This window comes from Psammomys obesus, unplaced genomic scaffold (assembly GCF_907164565.1).
Source record: "Psammomys obesus unplaced genomic scaffold, mPsaObe1.curated_primary_1811, whole genome shotgun sequence".
Taxonomy (NCBI): domain Eukaryota; kingdom Metazoa; phylum Chordata; class Mammalia; order Rodentia; family Muridae; genus Psammomys; species Psammomys obesus.
The window spans coordinates 14,200,540-14,222,150 of record NW_026596256.1 but is presented as its reverse complement, the minus strand read 5'-3'; the positions used below and the strand labels follow the sequence as shown (position 1 = coordinate 14,222,150).

Sequence of the window (21,611 nt, the reverse complement as noted above, 5' to 3'; positions counted from 1 at the left end):
GGTTCCTAGCTTGTTTCCAGATAGAACACATGCTACCAGGTGAGAAAAGTAATTCTCCACATCATCCAGCTGTAAGTTCTTCAAGCTAAGTAACTGTCCTGGGAAGATTACACACTGATGTAGTGGCACAAATGTAAGAGTAACCAAACAACTTTTGGTTGCATTTAAGGTCCATTCCATAAGCTGGAGCTCATGCCTTCATCATGAACAGGGCCAAGAACCAATGGTTAGGTAGATCACGGGCTCTCGGGGAGAAAGTACTACTAGGTTTTCTGCTAAACGAACATAATAATTACACTTTTGGGGGTTTTGAGACAGTTCTTTTAATCTTAATCTTATATTGCTATACCAATAGAATAGGGTGTCTCCCAAACCATATCAGAGAAGCTTCTTTTTACAATATATGACAACTAACACAAAATCCCACAATTGGTCAACATGTAAAGCATAAAAGCCTGGAGTGATCAACCCTAAATGGGACATTTCGTCATACTTCCTCCCCAAGGCAGGAACCATCATGATGGAGAGGGTGGACTGAATGATTTTAAGAGCCAGAATAGTGAATGACCACAGCAAACAGTAGTTTTCCAGACACAATGTAGCAGCTGCATATCAGTTCATGGTAGCTGCAACAGCTTACACAGATCAAGCCAGAGAAAGTCACAGCGCAGGAGACGGAGGTGGTCGTGAAGGCCCGCCCCTGGCTGAGAAGCTTCCAACAGTGGATGGATGGTCAGTTAGCTTTTCTGGGATGCAGATCCTGACAAGCTACCCCACTCCAGATGGTCAAATGCCTGTGTATATACTGGTAGCCCTAGGTGGGCTCAGGCTTGAGAAGAAGAGGAAGGATGCATGAAACTTGGAAAGAATCATAGTAAGAGAATAAAGAAGGAAGCACAGAACAGGGAATAGAGGAGTAGACCTGATCAAAACATCTTATATGCATATATAAAATTTTCAAACAGGACCTTCTTAAAAAAAAAAAAGAAAACTCAAAATTTAATAAAATTTAAATGTCACAAATAAAAATAGTCTAACATATCTTTATGAAGTCAGGCTTATTAAGGAATAATGAAATGTAGTGCTGGCTGCTTCATAATTATAAAATGTAACTACAGTAATTAAGAAAAGGTATAGAATCTGCCAATTTTTACTGCAGTATGACTTCTTAAGAACATTTAATAACATCTTGCAAAGAACAGCTCAGACTTTGGTGTGAGCCAAATTACATAGAAACACACACACACACACAAAAAAAAAAAAAATAACATTCACTTTTCTCTTAGAATAATAATATTCATTTTCTACTCATTTTTTTTCAATAGTTTTCATCAGTGATTTTTGTATTTGGCTCCATCTTTGGCTTTGTTCTTAACTTTCTGAAAGCACACCAAGAAAAAAGTGTTTTTTCACTCTCTCAATCTGTTTTATTGACAGTCTGATTCTTTCTACTCTTCTTTAAGGAAATTCACCAGGAAGTGTCTCTTTGTAAAGTTTTCTTCGAGCTTATTTCACTGTAGTGCTTTTTCTCTTCGTCCACACCTATGATGTTATACACTCTGGGTAAATCTTGGCTGTGGGCAGAGCCAGAACAAACTTTCATTTATTTGGTAACTACAAACCCATCACTGGTCTTGTATACTTGACCAACTCTCGCTGTCATGTCAGCGTCCCACATTTATGGAGTTCTCAGACTTAGATGCATCTACTGGTTCCTTTTTGGATTAATGACTCATTAAATCAAGCGCTGCTCCTATTGAAACAAGGTATCATATACTGTATGTTACTCAAATTAAATTGCAGTCACTGGCTCATACACTTTTAAAATCTGTCACTAACTTGGGGTCCACAATTCTCTGCTCTTCCCAATTCGCATAAGAGACCACTCACTCATTTTCCTGACAATCATGAGATTTTTTTTTCCTTAAAAACTAGTATTTTTCACTCACTAAGTAGAAGGCTGTGCACACAGACTGTCTAGAAAATCTCAGTTGTTGTCATGAAAATATGATTTATCTGTTGTATCCTACCACATGATAATGAATAACATTTATGGTATTGTATGTGAATAAATGATATTTATTGATGTTTTATATGTTTATCAAAACTCTTCTCTTAAATTGATTTGGCTTCTCACATCCAAAAGTGGAACATTCCAGCATATCAAGGATTACCAGTCACATCACAGTAAATATGTACACATGAGTTTAACATGCCCATTAAAAAGCTGATTCTCATTGGCTGTACTGAATTCTAGATAAATGTAATGTCGCATTGACAGCACATAAAAGCTCAAGCTTTAAGAACATTCACCCATTTAATATTTGAGGATGAAAGAATATTTTTTGTCCCACACTCACTCACAACATTCATATTCCATAATTATATGATGAATTATTTAATTGCTTGATATCTATTCTTTATAATCCACTGTACATAAATAGACTCTTTTGAATCCTTCTTTTAACTTCATGCTTTCATTCTCAGATCCTTAATAAAGTCAATATGAATATGTATATTTACCACTTTGCAACTAAGTAATATTACTGGAAAATCATTAATATAATACTATATTACAAGATTTAGACACATATACAGGCAAGAATATAAAATCTAATTAATTTTAAATTTCTCTTAGAAACTCAGAAGTGTTAGCTAAATCATGTATTTGCTCTTCAGTATAGACTTCTGTTTTATCACTTAAAGTTACATAATGTTACTCTTCAAAGCTGGCCTACATAGTACCTGGGAGTCCATTAGATTTTATCATTGGGCCAAGAGGTAATGTGGTGTCTCCATCCTTATGCCTACACAGAGCCTGTTTCCTGAACCCTTGTCCATTCAGAGTGGTTCTGTGCAGTTCCTCAAAGCCCTATGGGAGAAGACTCAGCCCAGGGGAACCCTCAGCTTTGAAGTTGCCATGACAGAGTCCACATTTCCACAACAGAAGGTAAATGCTTTTCTTCTCACACATGGATTCGGTGTTACCTTTAAATGATTTGCATTTTTCTTCATGATTCAATTTTCCCTTCTTTCTTTCTTTCCTTCTCTTATTATCAGAAGATACTTATTAAGCAATTACTTTTGGAATTTGGTCTTATGGTGTATACCTGTTATCCTATCGCTCAAGAAGCCATAGCAAACAGATTACAAGTTCAAGCCCAAGTTGGGAAGCATAGTGAGACTTTGTGTCAGTAATAGCAATATAATAATAAATGATGACGATGATAATAACAACTTTTCTGTGCTACCATGCTGAAGTCAACACAGTGTCACTGGTAGACAGGGCAACTGTTCTTTAGGCCCACAATTCATGAAATAGAGTTTTCTTGGACCACAGAAAGCCACAAGCACTACATAGAATCAATACATCTTACACAGGGGCTAGAGAGATGCCTCAGTGGTTAAAAGCACTGGCTGCTCTTCCGAAGGACGCAGGTTCTATTCCCAGCACCCATAGGAAAGCTCACAACTGTAATTCTGTAGGCATCAGGCACAAAGATGGTGCACAGACATACTTACACGCAGGCACTAACATATGCACATTAAATGAATAAACATTTTTTTTACTTTATAGAAAACTCAGTAAATTAAAAAGAGTAGCAGGAAGCTTTTTCCCTCTTCCCCTCACCTTCCCTCTTCCCCTTCTGCAATCACCACCAAGCAAGAAAATGAAGATGAGTTGGGAAAGAGAAAAGGTGTAGCCAGGGTGACAAAGCTCTATTTTTTGACAGGAAAGTATAATCTGAGGTCCAAGAAGCAGTAGCATCCCCTCATGGTAGAGTGAAGGCTCACCGGGCAGCTGTACCAGAAAAAGGTCAAAGGGCAGAATAGACCTGGCCCTAGAGAGTGGGAAAGTGTGGTACAGGAACTCTGGTGAACTCAGAGTTTCTTATGAGGAAAGCCATGGGCTGTGTGGAGCAGGGAATGATTACTGAGAGCTTGACCATACTTGGAAGCCTGGGACTACATTGGAGTTGTTCAAGGTGCCATGGTTTGTTGGTAGTATGTATACTTTCAAATTTCTGAATGTCATTAACCCTATTTAATGTGATGTGTGATAGAATGAAGAAGTGTGGCATTAAGGAATTGATTAAGTCACAGGGCAAAACCCTCATAAATGCTGTTAAGGGCATTTATAGAAGTGATAGGAAGTCTATCTCCCCATCTGCCATCCATGAAGGAGGCAGAGCCCTGTGTGTTGGAAGCAGAAACCAAACTCTTGGCACACATCACAGTTTCCAGTGCCTTGGCCTTAGATACCCTTAGCTTCTAGGACTATAAGAAATAAATTCTGCAAGTGTCTCAGCCTCCGGCATTTTGTTAATACCAGCAAACTAAGATGGAAAGAGTGCCATGTTTGTGTATGTCTGGCAGTTGAAATGTTACTGTGCTCCTCACAGAGAAGGGCTTGACTGGAGATATGGGTTTCAGAGTCATGGGTTAGCACTGATATCATTACAGTGGGCCAGGTCACTGAAGAGACGATGCAGCTGGCAAATATAGGCAGGCTACTGAGAGCTTCCCTGACCATTACCAGCTTTTCTGCAATAAGCCCTATCTGGACCCAAGGACTCTCATCACTGTTTTTACTTTTAAGAATGTCCAGTAATGAGTATTGGATGCCAAATGGGAAATCTGGAGGTTCTGATATGTTTAATCATAGTATCTGACCTCATTTTACTGATTTTTCTTATAAAAATTGTACATTTTTATGGAGAATTATGAGATATTTAAATACATGTATATCTTATATAATACTCAAATCAAGGTAAACATCTCAATCTCAAATATTTAGATCAAAATGTGTTATTATAGTCCTTTGAAATGTATTGAAATATATATACATTGTCACTATCTATAGTCACTTTACTGCCCAATAGAACACCATGTCTGTCTCTTGTCTAGCTATAACTTGGGACAATTTGACCAACCTTTCCTGTCTCTCCCTCTGCTCATTTTGCTTTTGAGAAATAATCATGTCAGGATTAAGTAAACTCAAAGTACAAACAAGAGCTTAGATGTCTTGTTGGGTAAGAACTGTCACTCTGCAAGCAAGAAGGCCTGAGTTCAAATCCCTAGAACCCACCTTTATTAAAAGGCATGGCTGCATGTGCCTGTAACCCCAATACTGGAACCTGGAGGCCGACAGGAAGCAGATCCTAAGAGCTTTCAGGCCAGCCAGCCTACTGTAAACAGCGACTTTCTGATTCAGTGAGGGACCCTGTCTCAGCGGACTGAGACAGAAAGCAAGAGCAGAAGACACCAATGCCCTCTGCCCTCTGTATGCACATTCACTACACATGTGCCCAATGAGGAAGAACAAATGAGTGACGAAGTCATCACAACGAGTCACATTGTAGAAATGTCTTTCCTGTGAAGAATAGCAACAGGATGAGGAATGTAGCTAATCAGAACTTTTATTCCTAAGAGTCTATAGACAGCAGGGAAATATTCAACTTCTGTTTCACTGTTCTTTGACTTTAGTTTAAGAATTTGACACTTGGTATTGAAAGAAAAAGAAAATCCCACAATCACAACAACAGGAAGTGAGTGGAATTCTTTGCATATTTCACTCAAATTTTCAACTGTTACATTGTGCTTAAAGACAATTTAATGCATCAGAGTCTTATAAAAAAATTTAATCCTTAGCTATTTTAACTGGAGACAAGAAGAAAATTAAAACTTGGCACCTACTTCAAGTTCTAAGAGATTAAAAAAATAACTTGGCAACAGGTTTTGTACTTGGTATTACTCTTATTCATATTCCTCCTCTATGCCAATAAATATTCCTCTAGGGAAAAGGTAACTGTAAAGCCAAGTTTTGGAAATGTTCTGAGTTTCATAATTTGGTTTATTCATGAGAATAGAAAAAATGCTGGTATCTGGAATGTACATGGTGTGGCAAGGTTGCCTTCTGTTCCAAAATGTCCTAATCATGCTTGCTTGCTACCATTGTGATGAAGGGTTCTCCATTATAAATTCAAACTAGCTGGGACTTACACAGAGTCTTCCGTTTCCACATTGACCACGTGTACATATGTATACACACACGCAGTGGTGTGAAAATGATGGCATTTGTCTCTCTGCTTCTGAACTTTCACTTCAGTCTAGAGAATTCAGCCTCTCAAGAGAAGACCTATCTGAGAGAGTGCTTGAGAATCCAGAACATGACCCTGTAGCATTTTTAAATAAAAACTTGGAATTTTAGATCTGGAGTCTATCACTGAGATTCACTAAATTAAGACCATGTATGATGGGGTACACATTATCCTCAGCAGGAGCCTGAGGCAACAACAAATACATGAGGGTAGAGATTTCCTCAAATTTACCATTTTATTTCTATGGCCATACAGTATTTGACCAACACAATAGCAGTACATTGAACAAACAAATACTGTCATGTTCAAATGTCAAAATTCGAAGCAAAGGGAGCTATTGAAAGTCAGTAGCAGAACTGGAGCCCTGGGCTTCATACCACGATGACAGCAAGGCTGTCACCAAGGCATCGGGTTCTTCTCTCACTTGAGTGGGGGAGAGCGTCATGTTTCCTGGTGGCTTAGAGAGAGGCTTGGCCTTGAGAATTGCCTCAGCCGATGGAACACGAGAAGAGTTGTGTGCTGTCCAGTCCTACATTTTTAAAACTCAATGTGTGAGTGTCTGTGCTTGCCACCTTCTCCTAGCATACTAGGTTGTGAGGAGATGGAAACAGTCTGGAATTCTGAGCTCCCACAGAGGACTACAGCTCTGAAAAGATAGCTGATCCCATCACTCATGGTGCATGAGAAATGACCAACTTTTTGTTCTGTCAAAAACTAAAGTTTCATATTGGTTAGAGCAGTATTCCCTACCTTTCTCCCTCTATGCACATCCCTGAATAGCATGACCTGGGCTTAAAACCTGCCTTTGCTACTCATTAAGGCCTTTGTTTCTGTGTCCCAGTCTCTCCCTCTCCTCACCCCTCTCTTCCTTTCTCTGTTAAGCCCAGCAAGAGCCTAACTTTTAGTAGGTAAATGAGGGAAACTCAGGAGACCAGATTAATCGATGCAATCACAAGAGGTTTATTTTAACCATTGCACAATGGGGTCACCCCTGCTGGTCAGCAAAGAGTGGCACTGGGAGACAATGGCCTTGGGTTTTTAAAGGACAAGGAGCCAGAATTTTTAGGGGTTGCAGTCTTGGCAATTCAGGATTGGATGAGGAAGCTATAAGATAATTGGTTAGTCTTCCAGTCCTACTAAGTGTGAATGTGGCTGCAATTAAAGGTGGGGATGGGGGGTAATTAGCTCATCTTTGAATATCGGGGCTACAGGCTTTTGGCCGGAGGTCAGGGGCTACTCAGAAGAAAGATTGAGGCCATCTGGGTTGGTTGTAAGAAATGCTGTCTCGCAGACAAAGGTCTGGTCATTCTTTTTGCTGAGTGAAGGTGGTTGCTTGCTCGCTTTCTTATCTCTGTCCTCACAGATGGCCAGGGTCACATTTCTACAATTCTCTGGAAAAGTACTTTAGCTTAACCTGTGCCTAAAGCCCAAAAATATAGGTTTTAAAATACATATGGGTTACAAAGTTAGTCTGATCCTTTCAGTCCCCCTTCCCTCAATCTATCCCTATCCTTATCCCTCTCACTTTACACCTAAATAACACAATTCAAATCTGCTTTAGATGCACTGAGATTCAGAGTAAAAATACAGAGATTAATTTCAAGGATCATCTATTATAGATTTTAATTCAATCAGACCAATGTTATCGGAGAGCATTCTCCAGATTTCTATGACGTTTAAACATAAAATTAATGCATTTATCACTTGCAAATTCTTACAGATCTCACAGAATTGAAATATGACATCTTTATATAATACTATACTTTAAAGTTACAAAACTATGAGTAGTGTTATTTGCATAATCCATATGTTCACCAGTTCAAAAGAAAAAATATCTTTAGATATTCATGGCATTAAAATTAGATAAAAGCCTAAACTTTTATTAATTGTGTATTTTTATATCAGATGTTATTGTCTGTGTCTTAGTTACCCTAGACCATGACCAAGGAAACCTATGGAAGAAAGAGTATATTAGGGCTTACAGTTCCAGAGGGTTCGAGTCCTTGACCATCATGGCAGAGTGCATAGCATCAGGCAGGCAAGCAGACATGATATGGCACTAGAGCAGTATCTGAGAGCATACATTCTAATGCACAAGTAGAAAGCAGAGAGAGAGAGAAGAGAGACTAGGAAAGGTCTGGGCTTTTGAAACTTCAAAGCCCACCCCTAATGACACACCTTCTCCAACAAGACCATACCTCCTAATCCTTCCCAAACAGTTCCAACAACTGGGGTCCAATCAGTTAAATATTTGTGTCTCTGGGGCCATTCTCATTCAAATCATCACAATCTGTCTACCTAATGATATTTGTTTTATACAAGAAGTACCCTTTGCATTCAAAGAATCATAAACACATGTCATTCAATATGTGTTGACTGAATAAAATAAACAATGTTAATAATTAGGAGTAGAAATATCTTAGGAGTATGCATATTTGTCTAATAAAAAAATTATGCTTAGTGATAAAATATTGGAGGTGCTCTTATTTTTCAAATAAAACCAGAATATACTCTGTCATTTAGTATTTTGTATTGATTGAAAGCATGGGGCAGAGATTTTGTCTGTCGGTTTATATGATTTGGGTACCTAACAAGTATGTCTGGCTTACTGTAGCCATGGAAAGTAACAACACCTACTGAGCAAATAGAACATAGAACAGAAATAACTAGTAGACTCTTGGAAGTGAAGAGATAAAACCAGCATTATACTGATACCATGTGGAAATAACCTTTTTAGAGCCAATTTGTGGCAAATGCTTATAATCCTAGCACTTAGGACGCTGTGGGCCACCCTGCCAGTTCAACACCAGCCTGTGCTCCTTCACTCTGTCTTAAAGGAAAAAAAAGAGTGAGAAGGTAAAAAGGAGAGAAAAATAATCCTGTTGAAATAAACAATGCTAGTAACAACAATAGTGACCCCTTACTAAGCACGTAGGCGGTGCCAATCACTGCCCAGGCGTTAGACCCTAGTTAAAAACCACCGAGAAGTTCACACATGTAGGTAAACATGGTAGCATTGAGTTGGATTCAGTATGATGAGATGAAGGTATTATCTTTCCCATGTTACAGATGAGTAATTAGTTACATAGAAAAAATGTAATATCTTCAAGAACACAAATCCATGAATTGAAACAGGGTCTGAATTGACATAGCAACAGGCCAAGCTCCTGGAGGAGAATAGTGAGTAGCAAAATAGATGTGAATAGTTTCTGTAAGTTAATTAATAGATTGACTGAGTTCCAATTTAAATTCTAGTGGAGTAATTTCTAAGACGCTGAAGTCAGGAAAAAATATTGTCAAAAAAAAAAAAACCAACAGGATGACTCAGTCAATGTGGAGAAGCACACTGCCTGGAGTTTGATACTAAGAACTCCTGGTAGAAAAGAGAATTGACTGTCAAAAGTTGTCCTCTGACCTCCACACATGTACCAAGGTACACTTGCCTCTACACAAACATACAAACAAACACCATATACACATTAATAAAATAGAAAGTTTATAAAATATGTAGTCAGGAACAGTGAGATGAGATGAGCAAAGCAGCTCTTGTATCACCCCTTCACACACACATACACACACACACACACACACACACACACACACACACACACAGAGCTTCTATAAAGAAGCCCTGATAAAAGCTAGTCAAAGTGTAAGACTCACCAGAAAAGGGAAGCCTGCTGTTCCCGGACAGATGCAGCAAGCACAGGTTCAGGATAAACAGGGATGTGCCTGTTAAATCAGGAATGGCTCTCACTGTGTTGACCCAACTAGTATCAAGAAGTTCAGAAGATGTGTTGGGAGTGACAGGTGGGTAAGATGGTATGCTGTATAAGTTTGTCCTAACAGTGGACATTAGAATTATTGCAATTAAAAAAAAAGAATTATTGCAATTATTTGGAAATTAATCTGACAAACTCACTAAAATTAAAATATATGTTTCCTCTTAAAAAAAATAAATAAAAAAAATAAAAATAAAATATGTAGTCAGGTAAACAAATGAAACTAGTTTAAGTTTTTAAGAGAAAAAATAAGTGAAAAGGAGCTAACCTAAATATCAAAATATAACAATAAAAGTGTAATTATTGCCGGGCAGTAGTGGCACATGCCTTTAATCCCAGCACTCGGGAGGCAGAGGCAGGCAGATCTCTGAGTTTGAGGCCAGTCTGGTCTACAAAGTGAGTTTGTAGGACAGCTATGGCTACACACATACACACACACACATACACACAAACTGTCTCAAAAAAAGTGTAATTATTAAATCTCTCCACTTCTATGGAAAAAGAAATAACATACAAACAAACAGAGCAAAGTGTTTAGCTCAAAAACTATCAGGAATATATACACACAGTATGTGAAAGGGAAATATATATAATCACATGTAAAGGCAATTAAATATTTTCTTTAAAACTTACAAGAAAGAGAATGAATATCACAGCCAGAGAAAAATGTAAGGGCATTTGCTGTCATGAGAAACCAACAGCATTTTGCTTATGGCTCTGGTGGGCAGCAGAACTACAACTGAGGCCAACTAAAGTCTCCTGCAGTGGCCAGCTTTACTGAGAACACCAGGCAATTTATACTCTTGTCAAGAAGAGTCCCCTGAGCAAAGTGTACAATCACAAGGGCGAGCCACATGTGGCAAAACATGATTTCGCACACAGGCAAATGAATAAATGCAGCTGAAAGAAACTCGTCCCTATCTATACACCTGGGAGGGGCACAAAACACATTCCAAGAACCCGCATTATGGACGAACAGAGATGATGAAATTCTTGTCGTGTTTACGTGGCGTTTCCTCACAAGGCCTCAGAAATCTTCTCACACAGCTTTGTTCATGGGCCGGGTTCAACACTGTATCCTATATTGCTCTCATCATGTATCCTTCCGTTGGAGTTTCTGTCTACTAGGAAGACCAGAGAACTAAGTAAGAGCTGGAGGCGCCGACACAAAAGCAACTAGAGAGAGAGAGGAGTGATGATACACAGGGAGAAATTATGGACAAAGACTGTGTGCAGAAAATACAAGACAATTTAATTTTATAATAAGGATCATAAAGTTGTCGATATAAGATCAAGAATAACCTAGACAGGAAAATGCAGTAAGAAGATATCGTTTACGACAACAGTAAATCTATAAGGAGCAAGAGAATAATAACCTAAAAAACGCTAAGGTGGCTCATGGAGACTGAACCACCATCCAAAGAACATGCACAGACTGGTCCTAGGCCCCCTACACACAGGAAGCTGATGGGTGCTTGCTCCTCAAGCGGATTACCTAAAATTGGAGTGGGGGCTGCCTCTGACTTGGACCCTGTTGCCTTCCTCTGGATACCATTTACCTAGCAGGGCTGCCTTGTCTTGCCTCAGTGAAAGAGGAGGCACTTGGTCCTGATGAGACTTGATGTGCCAGGGCGTGTTGGCATCTGGGGGTGGAGGCGAAGAGAGCATGGTGGAAATGGGTGGGAGGGTGGGACTGAGAGGAGGGAGTGGGGGTGCCCCCGGGGTGTAAAATCAACAAATAGATTAATGAAGAAGGAAAAAAAACACCATGTTTGTTAATTTTCTTATTTCTGGGCCAAAATACCTGACAAGAAGTAGTTAAAAAGAGGAAAGGTTTGCTCTGGCTTGCAGTTTGAAGGGATACATTCCATCACCTCAGCACACGGAGGTAGAAGCAATCGAATCTGAGTTTGAGGCCAGCCTAGTCTATAGAGTGAGTTCCAGGACAGCCAGGTCTATACAGAGAAACCCTGTCTCAAAAAAACAAAAATACAAACAACAAAAAGAAAGAATAAAATCTGAGTCAGATGTAGTGGTACACCATGGAAATCCCAGCACTTGAGAAGCCAAGGCAGGAGAATCAAGAGTGTTTTTAAAATCATACTGGACCACACACCAAAACTATATCTAACAAAACTAATAAAAGAACACAGCCCAGAGTCAGTCCTGAATTCATATGGGACTTCAGAAGTAACAGAAGGATTTCAGATCACCTAGGACAAAGTTAAATATTTATAAAATACTGTGAGGATATGTCACTACATAGACTTAAAAGGTAGAATTAGGTCCATCTCAAACACAGTGGAGATAAATTAAAGACAAAATATATCAAATAAAATTTTACACAAATTGGAAGAAAACATCAAAAGTCACCTGGTGGGAGAAGAGGGAGATAGAAACACCTGGAGGGGACAGAACGCCACAAGGTGAACACAGAGCCAAAATACCTGGCCTAGGGACCCCTGCAGAGGCCAATACTCCAACCAAGAACCATGCATGGAGAGGACCTAGCCCCCTCTTCAGAAGAAGCCCATAAGCTGCTTGGTTTCCAAGTGGGTTTCCTAGCAAAGGGAACAGGGACTGTCTCTGACATGAACTCAGTGGCTGGTTCTTTGATCACCTCCCCCTGAGGTGGGAACAGGCTTGCCAGGCCACAGAGGAAGACAATACAGTCAGTCCTGATGAGACCTGATAGACTAGGATCAGATAGAAGGGGAGAAGGACCTCCCCTATCAGTGGACTAGGGGAGGAGCATGGGGGAGAAGTGAGAGGGAGGGTGGAACTGGTAGGAGATTATGAAGGGGGCTGCAGCAGGAATACAAAGTGAATAAATTATAATTTTTAAAAGTCACCTGATAACTTCAGGACAGGAAAAAAATTAGAAGACAAGTGAGCAAAAAAAATCAAAAGGAAAATATGAATAAATTTAACTACCTAAAAAGTTTAATTTCTTCTCTCTGGTTAGGCACACAGTAACAAAATTAAAGACACAAACTGGGAGAAAAATATCTGAAATACTTACAATGAACCTCAAATAACCAAGTCAGGAGGGGCAAAGATGTTCAGACACAATATCACTGAAGTAACCGATTTAAATGTTCTTATTGTTATGCAATTTTATACTGACCAGATTGACAAAAATAAAAACTTGTGATTATACCAAGATGCCCAAAATGACAATGATATGAAAAAAATGGAAATTTCATATTCTATTCATATCAAAGCAGGTAGAGCCAATTAAAAAGGCTTAAGAAAAATCTACATAATCATTAGCTGGACAGTCTTTCCAAAAGTCTTAATTATAATTAAGTTTATCAGAAAAAATACTTAAATATTAGGAAGTTTTATATTGCAACACAAAATCACTCTGTCCTACACAAGGCTTACGACCATCTGTTCGGCTGCAGCCTCCTTTAAAAGGCAGTGTGAGCCAGACCTGGCGACATTGTCCTGTCACAGCCTCTCAGGAAGCTGATGCAGGAAGATCATCAGTTCAAGGCCAGCATGGACACAAAGCGAGTTCTAAGCCCACCTTGTCAAACAAACAAATCTTGCCTCAAAGTTATAAAGCACCTCGTGCAAGTTTCTTCCTGCTGTGAGCATCGGCCTCTGCCCTCTGGTCGTAGGCCACCTTCCTCAAGCCATGGCCCCCGAAACAGCAGTCTGCGATTCTGCCTCAGTCCAAGAAATCCAGACTGCTGCTGCCCCGAGGATGGAGAAAAAAGAGCAGCAAGAAGCAACTGAGCATATTGATGAAGTACAAGGTGAAATAGACTTGATGAACAAGTCAGTGAGGAAATTTTGAAAGTAGAACAAAAATCTAACAAACTCCGCCAACCGTTTTTTTCAGAAGAGGTCAGAATTGATCGCCACAATCCCCAATTTTTGGGTAACATTTGTCAACCATCCACAAGTGTGTCGCACCGCTGAGAGAGGAGGACGAAGAGGCCCTGCATTATTTGGCCAGAGTGAAGTGACAGAATACGAAGACATTAAATCAGGTTACAGAATAGATTTGTATTTTGATGAAAATCCTTACTTTGAAAATAAAGTTCTCTCCAAGAATTTCACCTGAATGAGAGTGGTGACTTTCCATCTTCAAAGTCCACCGAAATCAAATGGAAATCTGGAAAGGATTCAACAAAGCACTCAAGTCAAACGCAAAATGAGGCCAGCAGGAAACGGGAGCACCAAGAGCCAGAGAGCTTCTTTACCTGGTTCATGACTATTCCAATGCAGGTGCAGATGCTAGGAGATGTCATCAAAGACAGTATTTGGCCAAATCTCTTGCAATACTATTTGGTTCCTGATATGGATGATGATGAAGAAGAGGCAGATGATGATAATGATGAAGAGGAAGGGTTAGAAGGAATTGATGAAGAAGGGGATAAGGATGAAGGTGAAGATGACTAGCACAGAAGACTGATGGATTCCAACTTTCTTTTTTTATTCTCTTTTTATTTATTTTGTTTTAATTTTCTCCAGTCCCTGGGAGCAAATTGCAGTCATTTTCCTCCCCTTAACCCTTGCGCTCAGTCACCCTCTTTTGAGGTCTCTCTTAACACCATGGTTTTTAACTTATTTGGGGGGGGGGAATAATCTTGAACAAAAATACAACAGGAAAAGAATCTCCACTTTTCTGTTCTAAATTCATTTTTATCCTTTCTTGTCTCAAAAACTGTGGATTCAATACCAACACTGCTCTCTGTGAGGGAAAAAAAAAGAAGCCCTTGGCTCTGCTGAGGGTGGAGGGTGCCAGGCCCTGTGGAGTACTGCATAGAAGTCTAGCTTTTTTCCTTTCTCTGTCTATTGGGCTCATATGTGTCTCTATGTGAATACAGACAGTTAGCATTTACCAACATGTTATCTGTCTACTTTCTCTGTTTACTAAAAAGGAAAAGGGGGGTATAGAAGGTCAGCAAAGGGTAGGTTTGAGGTCTGAGGGGTTAAGTGGGCAGTCTGACAACACGGCTTCTCCTTTGGCATGTTTAATTGTGATGTTTAACGGACATCCTTGCAGTTTAAAGTGACACTTTTAAAATAAAATTCTCTCCTAACGAAAAAATTAAAAAAAGAAGAAATAAGTTAAAAAGCAAACGATGGAGATACATCTCGGTGGTAGAACACTTGCTTAGCATTCACAAGGTCCTAGGTGCATCCAACCCAGAACAGCTCCCCCACCCCACTCCTCCAAAAAAGTGACCTGGCAATACCTGGTTATAAATTGTGTGCTATTACCATGCAATTCCATTTCTAGGCAAAGCATTCACACACCCGCAACAGGAAATGAATGCAGAAATATGAAGTCCGGTGTTGTTTGCATCAAAATGTCAGGACCAGCACAAACCTCTAGCAGGAGAATGGAGAAAAGCATGGTCACAAAGCTTGACAACAAAATAAGCTAATTAGATGCATATGAAACAAGATAAAACTTTTAAATATAATATTTCAATAAAAAAATTGCAAAACTTAACATAAGCACCATGATAGCTTGCATAAATTTTTAAAATACACCAAGCAGTCTTATGCTGCCATAAAAATACATTCAGAATCGTGCTACACTTTTGCTGAGGCTGCTTTTGGGGTAAACAAGACTGAGAAAAGGGGGAGGGTGGTATGCTAGTAGAATGAATTAAGGAGATCTCAATTTTGCCTGTGCATTTGTCTATTCAAGCGCACTAACACCAGAATTTGAGACATGCCTCTAAGCTTTTGGGAGCATCGGAAGGTCTCACTTTGTTCCCCCCAGGATTGAACCTCCACTTTTATTTATGCTTCTAAACTCTGACCAATTAAGCCTGGGAACTCTCAGGTGTGCTTGAAGCAAATATGGACTGAAAAAAAAAAAATACTCTCCCAGCCAGATGGGACACATTTTTTTGAATTTTTATTTCATTTAAATGTTTTGTTTCCATAATGGGAATAGTTTTGGAGACCTCATTTCCATGGCATATGGGATTTCCCCATGATTGGGGAACTGGGTCATGTGAATCAATAAAGATACCATCTCTCTCTCTCTCTCAAATTCTGGCCTGTTGGCAATCCCCCAGCTGTCTGGTCCTCTGGTCCTCTGATCAGAGGTCTGCTCCCCTTGAAGGGATGAACAAAACAAACATGCATGGAATTATCAACAGCAATATCCAGATGCCCCATGGAGGTCTTTAGTTCTTCAACCAATCAATTGCTCTTCCTTCCTTTTCGTAAAATCATTTCATAATAGAATTCACCTCTGTTAGTAGTTTCTTTAAGTAGATTTTAGTGTTTGCCTGGATGAAGCAATAGAACTTAAGGTTGTATATACTTTTGCTCTTTGTTTTCTTTGATCTCATGTAGCTCAGGCCAGTTTCAAATTTATTTAGCTGACACTGTCCTTGAGTTTCTGATGCTCCTGCCTTCGTATCTCATGTGCTGAGATTACAGGCATATGCTAATACACCCCAATACTCTCCTTGACCACAAAAGAAATGCACCTGAAAGCAGATTTCAAGTAAGTTTTTCTGACAAAGAAAATAATTAGCAAAGGCTCTGAAACCAAAACCCCAAACAATGAGGAGATGGGGAGGAAAAAAAAGGAGGACAGAGAAAAGGAGGGAAAGGAGGAGAGAGAGGAAGAAAAGGAGGGAACCTCTGCCCTCCTACAAGAGCATCCTCCTATAAATTTGTCACATATCCCATTTAAAACAAACAAGCAACAAAACCAGACTTGTGAGCACACCTTCACTGTGTGTGTGTGTGTGTGTTTACATAGTCTTCTTTTAGTATAAAACATACTCAAAATAATTTTTAAAATCTTTATCACTTTTTTTTTAATGCAGAGGAGAGCTCATGTCACAGGGCATATGGGGAGGGCAAAGGACAATTTTCAAAAGTTGGTTTTTCTCCTTCTACCATGTGGGTGCCAAGGATTGAGCTCCAGCTGCAAGGCTTGCAAGGAAGTTCCTTTACCCATTGAGCCACTTGCCAAAAAGTTTTCTTTTTTAAAAAGAAAACTTTAAGGATAAGATAAAAATTTTAAGGAGGAAAATGCTCAATGTCTTAAACTATCAGGGAAATCCAAGTCAAAACTACAAGGAGCTATCTTCTCACCTGGGCTCAAAGATGAAAGTTAACAAACTCTGGATAGGATACGGAGAGAAGGGAACTCCAAGATACCATTGTGGGAATGCAGATTGGAGACACAGTATGAAAGCACCTTTAAAAACCAAATTAGATTTTCTGTAGGTTCCGCTATCCTGTCTGGATGTATAGCCAGAGGACATGATACAAGCTTACCTAGAGATGTCTGTCCTGTTTGTTGCTGCATTACTCACAATATCCAGTTTGTGGAATCACAAAAATGTGTTCATTTGACACGCCTGTAATCCCAGCACTTGGGGAGGCAGAGGCAGGTGGATCTCTGTGAGTTCAGAGGCCAGCCTGGTCTATACAGTGAGTCCAGGACAGTCAAAGCTACACAGAGAAACCTTTTCTCAAAAAAAAAAAAAAAAAAGTTCATATGAAGAAGCTGGGTCAAGGAGTTCATCCAGTGATTAAAGGATAAACAAAATGAGGGATACAACTAGGAACCGTTAATCCCAAAGATGGGATTAGAAAGACCACTGACCCAAATCATCGTAGCCAAATAAATTAAAGCAAGCAATTAATTAAAGCAAAGTAAGGGTGGGTTCAAGAGGCCAGCAAAGGATTTGAGGAAGAACAGGTTTTTACATCTCAGGGGTAGGGGGTAGGTGTGGGGGGTGAGGGGTTCCAAGTGAAGAATTTGGTGGGCAAACTGGGGTTATAGAAGCAAACATAAGCATAGCAAGTTCGTTGGAAAGACCTCCGGAAACAAAGACATGATTGCAAGGTGGGCCTAACAAGGTGTCACAACAGCCTTTGAAACAAAGACAGGGTTACAATATGTTTATTTGAAACAAAGGCGTGGTTGCCCTTTTCTGCAACAGGCGGCACTAGAACTATTTGTAGTTAAGGTCACAGGTGGGGCATAGCCTGATCCTGTAGAAACAGATTTAATCATAAACACTGAAGAAGCCTAGTTTGTCTTTACTAGAAGGTGGCTTTTGAGCCTAAAATAAAGGCAGGCTGGTTCAGAACTAGAAGAGAGAATAAAGAAAATATGTGTGTGATAATTATCAGTCAGCCAGTGAAGAAATTCCCAGAGGAATGCAGTGGGGCTGCTGGGCCCAGGGGAGCACCCATTTGGATCTGAGCTAAGTTTGTCCAGCCGTCATCAGCCAGTCAGGTGCTGAGGTGCAGTTCGCCTCAAGCTAAGAGAGATGTATTTTTGAGACGATAAAAGGTAAAGACACAGCCCAAAATTAGGAGTACTGAAAAGCAAGTATTGGCTTACCTGGAAGCCAGTTTGGGAAATGCATGTGTGATCTTTAGATCAGGGGGTAGGGATCCATTATTTTCTGACTGAGAAGATAAGAGATTTATGCTGAGTTTCTCTTCCAGGGAGTCCTTTACCTCCCCTCTCCAGCTCAACAAATACTCTGCAATTGACTTTGGAAGCAAGCACACAAGCGCTTAGGAAGCTGGTCAGGATTTACACAGATAGGCACTGGAGAGGCAGGGAAGATGAAGTTACCTGACCCGGTGTGTCCTCACCACACTCTATAAATGAGGCTTGCATTGCAGAGTGATGGTGAAAGAGCTTTAGCTTAACACAAGGTATGTTTGATCACAGTGTATACACAGCATCAACGGGCTAATGCTTCACCAAAACCCAGTCAAACGCTCCTTCATCTGCAATTGGCATGATTGGCCTAGAAGAGAGGTTTGAAGGTGAGGAGTCCTGGAAAGGGAAAATGCAGCCCTTACATGTTTCCACAAGCATGCCTGTTAGAGAGGCCTCTGGGACCGTTGAGTTTGGAAACCCAGCCAGATTTTGAGTCTTGCCTCCCCAAACTATCTCCACCTTCAACTGTATTATTCTTTTCCCTTGACAGCTATTCTCCAGAGTCCCTATTTCAACAATTCTGTCCCCATGGCCCATTATGCTAAGTAATTGCATATGATTCCGCAGCCACAATGAATCTAACTAAATGACAGTTTATTCACCATCCAAAAATATATTTCTTTTCATTGTTTTACCCTGATCTATTGTTTTATAATCAACGTTTCTGAATACTCTTATCCCCCCCTAGAAAATCATTATCCTTACACTAGTCTAATAAATTACACTCTCATTTAACCTCTACTCACTGTCCAAATATCCTTTACTTATCCTGTGCATTTGCTTTAAATTATTTTTAAGTTAGCATAGAAGTGTTTTCTCAGTTAGCTGCTCTCCAGGTCTATCATCGTATCACATTGCCTCCACGTTTCTCAAGCCAGACTGATAATGAAGCATGTCGATTTTACTACTGTCATGAACATTCCTTCACAGCTGGCCATATGTTCTGCATCAGTCAAGGAATTTTTTTTTAACTTTCACAAACAGTTAACAAAATACCTCTATTCCTATAGGAACCGAGGAATGCAGTTCCTCTGAAATGTCTGTTCTAATGCAATGGAGGTTTGCACCGTTTTCTAAGTGAACAGGGCAAGCACAAAGTTTCTCTGCTTTATGAGAGCAGAGGGCTCTCCCCTCTGGGGTGCTCTGTTCCCGTGGACAGCATGTCAGTTCCTGCAAACACTAGGCAAGCACCTGTCTTTACGGAACATCATAGTGTAGAGACTAAAAGTACAGGACCTGGGCTTGACTCCCGTTCCTACCATTTACCTTACCTGCTCTTTTATTGCCCTGGGCCTCGGCTTCTTTACATGCAAAATGCAGTAAATCACAGAGATGCTATACATTTAAGGGGCGATGTGTACAAAACCCTTGGCAGGTGTGCGGCAGAGCTCAACAAATGGGAGGGAGTGCTATGACATCACAACTCCTCTACGCGTCTCCTCCAAACAAAATGATCCTCTCAGCCATGTTCCGGTAACTTTATACCTGTTAGTGAAGCCCTCAGCATGCTGCAGAATCACTTCAGCTTAATGCCTCTATGCCCCTCATAACCTGTGGGATGGAGGTCTTCCCATTCATGTCTGCATTCTCCAACAACCACTCTAGCTACCTACTCTTAATTGTAACAGAAGTTTCACCATTTAGAAATGAGTTTTATTTTCACAAACAACCCAAACTTTTCTTATTTTTTTTCTTTTTATTATTACTTACATTTTATTAACTCTGTGTCCCAGCTGTATCTGCTCCCTCATTCCCTCCCAATCCCACCCTTCCTCCCTCATCTCCTCTCTGCCCCTTTCCAAGTCCACTGATTGGGGAGGACCTCCTCCCCTTTCATCTGACCCTGTTTTATCAGGTATCTTCAGGACTGGCTGCAAAGTCCTCCTCTATGGCCTCGCAGAACTGCTCCTCCCTTGGGGGGTGGGGAGTCAAAGAGCCTGCCATTGAGTTCCTGTCAGAAATAGTCCCTGTTCCCCTTATTAGGGTACCCACTTGGATACTGAGCTACCATGGGCTACATCCAAGCAGAGGTTCTAGGTTATATCCATACATGGTCCTTGGTGGAATATCAGTCTCAAAAAAGACCCCTGTGCCCAGATATATTTGGTCCTTGTAGACCTCCTCTCCTCTCCACATCATTCTAATGCCCCCTTCTTTCATATGATTTCCTGCACTCTGCCAAAGGTTTGGTTATGAGTCTTAGTATCTGTTTTGATACACTGCTAGGTAGAGTCTTTCAGAGGCCCTCTGTGGTAGGCTTCTGGCCTGTTACTTGTTTTCTCTACATCCAATGCACCTCCCATTTGTCTTTCTAAGTGAGGATTGATCATCTTCGCCCGTGTCCGCTTTCTTGATTATCTTCTTTAGGTGTATATATTTCATTATGTTTATCATATCTTACAGGTCTATATAAGTGAGTATATACCATGTGTGTCTTTCTCCTTCTGGGATACCTCACTCAGAATGATCTTTTCTAGATCCCACCATATGCCTGCAAATTTCATGATTTCCTTGTTTTTGATTGCTGAGTAGTATTCCATTGTGTAAAAATACCACAATTTCTGTATCCATTCCTCCATTGAGGAACATCTGGGTTGTTTCCAGGTTCTGGCTATTACAAATAAAGCTGCTACAAACGTGGTTGAGCAAATGTCCTTGTTGTGTACTTGAGCATCTTTTGAATATATGCCTAGGAGTGGTATAGCTGGGTCTTGAGGAAGCACTATTCCTAATTGTCTGAGAAAGCACCAGATTGATTTCCAGAGTGGCTGTACAAGTTTACATTCCCACCAGCAATGGGGGGAGTTCCCCTTTCTCCACAACCTCTCCAGCATGTGAACAACCCAAAATTTATATTCACTGTAACTTGGTATTCTTATTGACTATCAACCTAAAAGGAAGAGGTCCTGATCTAAAGAAAAAAAAACCTGTATGGTAAATGACAGTCCACGGAATCATTTGATGCCCGATATAGATAGAATCTGCTGGCTTCTGGCAAGACAGTTCCCTTTGCAGTGAACTCAGGTGTCTCATGCTCACACAGCCTTCTTCTCCCTGGAACTGAGGACAGCGCTGGGTCAGCACACAATTGCGCGCTGATTTCCCCCAAGGACTTCCCATGCCTAGGGAGCTACCGCAAACGCCAGGTGGAGGCTGGAGCTCGTTTGGTAGAATGTCGCCGAGCACGCAAGACGCCCTGTTGCATTCTCCACCGCTACATAAACCAGCAGGCATGGTATGCTCGCCTGCAACCCCAGCACTCCGGAG

General features: G+C 40.3%; 1 protein-coding gene and 1 pseudogene across 1 annotated transcript in view; both read left to right on the top strand.

Annotated features, from left to right (window-relative positions):
* Window positions 1–21,611, top strand: part of Veph1 (ventricular zone expressed PH domain containing 1) — a 191,716-nt gene that overhangs the window by 126,870 nt on the left and 43,235 nt on the right. The window contains exon 10 of the mRNA XM_055596770.1: window positions 2,816–2,950. Coding sequence (XP_055452745.1) covers window positions 2,816–2,950 — 135 coding nt within the window. The remainder of the gene's footprint in view (window positions 1–2,815; window positions 2,951–21,611) is intronic.
* LOC129668813 (protein SET-like) lies at window positions 9,109–14,296 on the top strand (annotated as a pseudogene).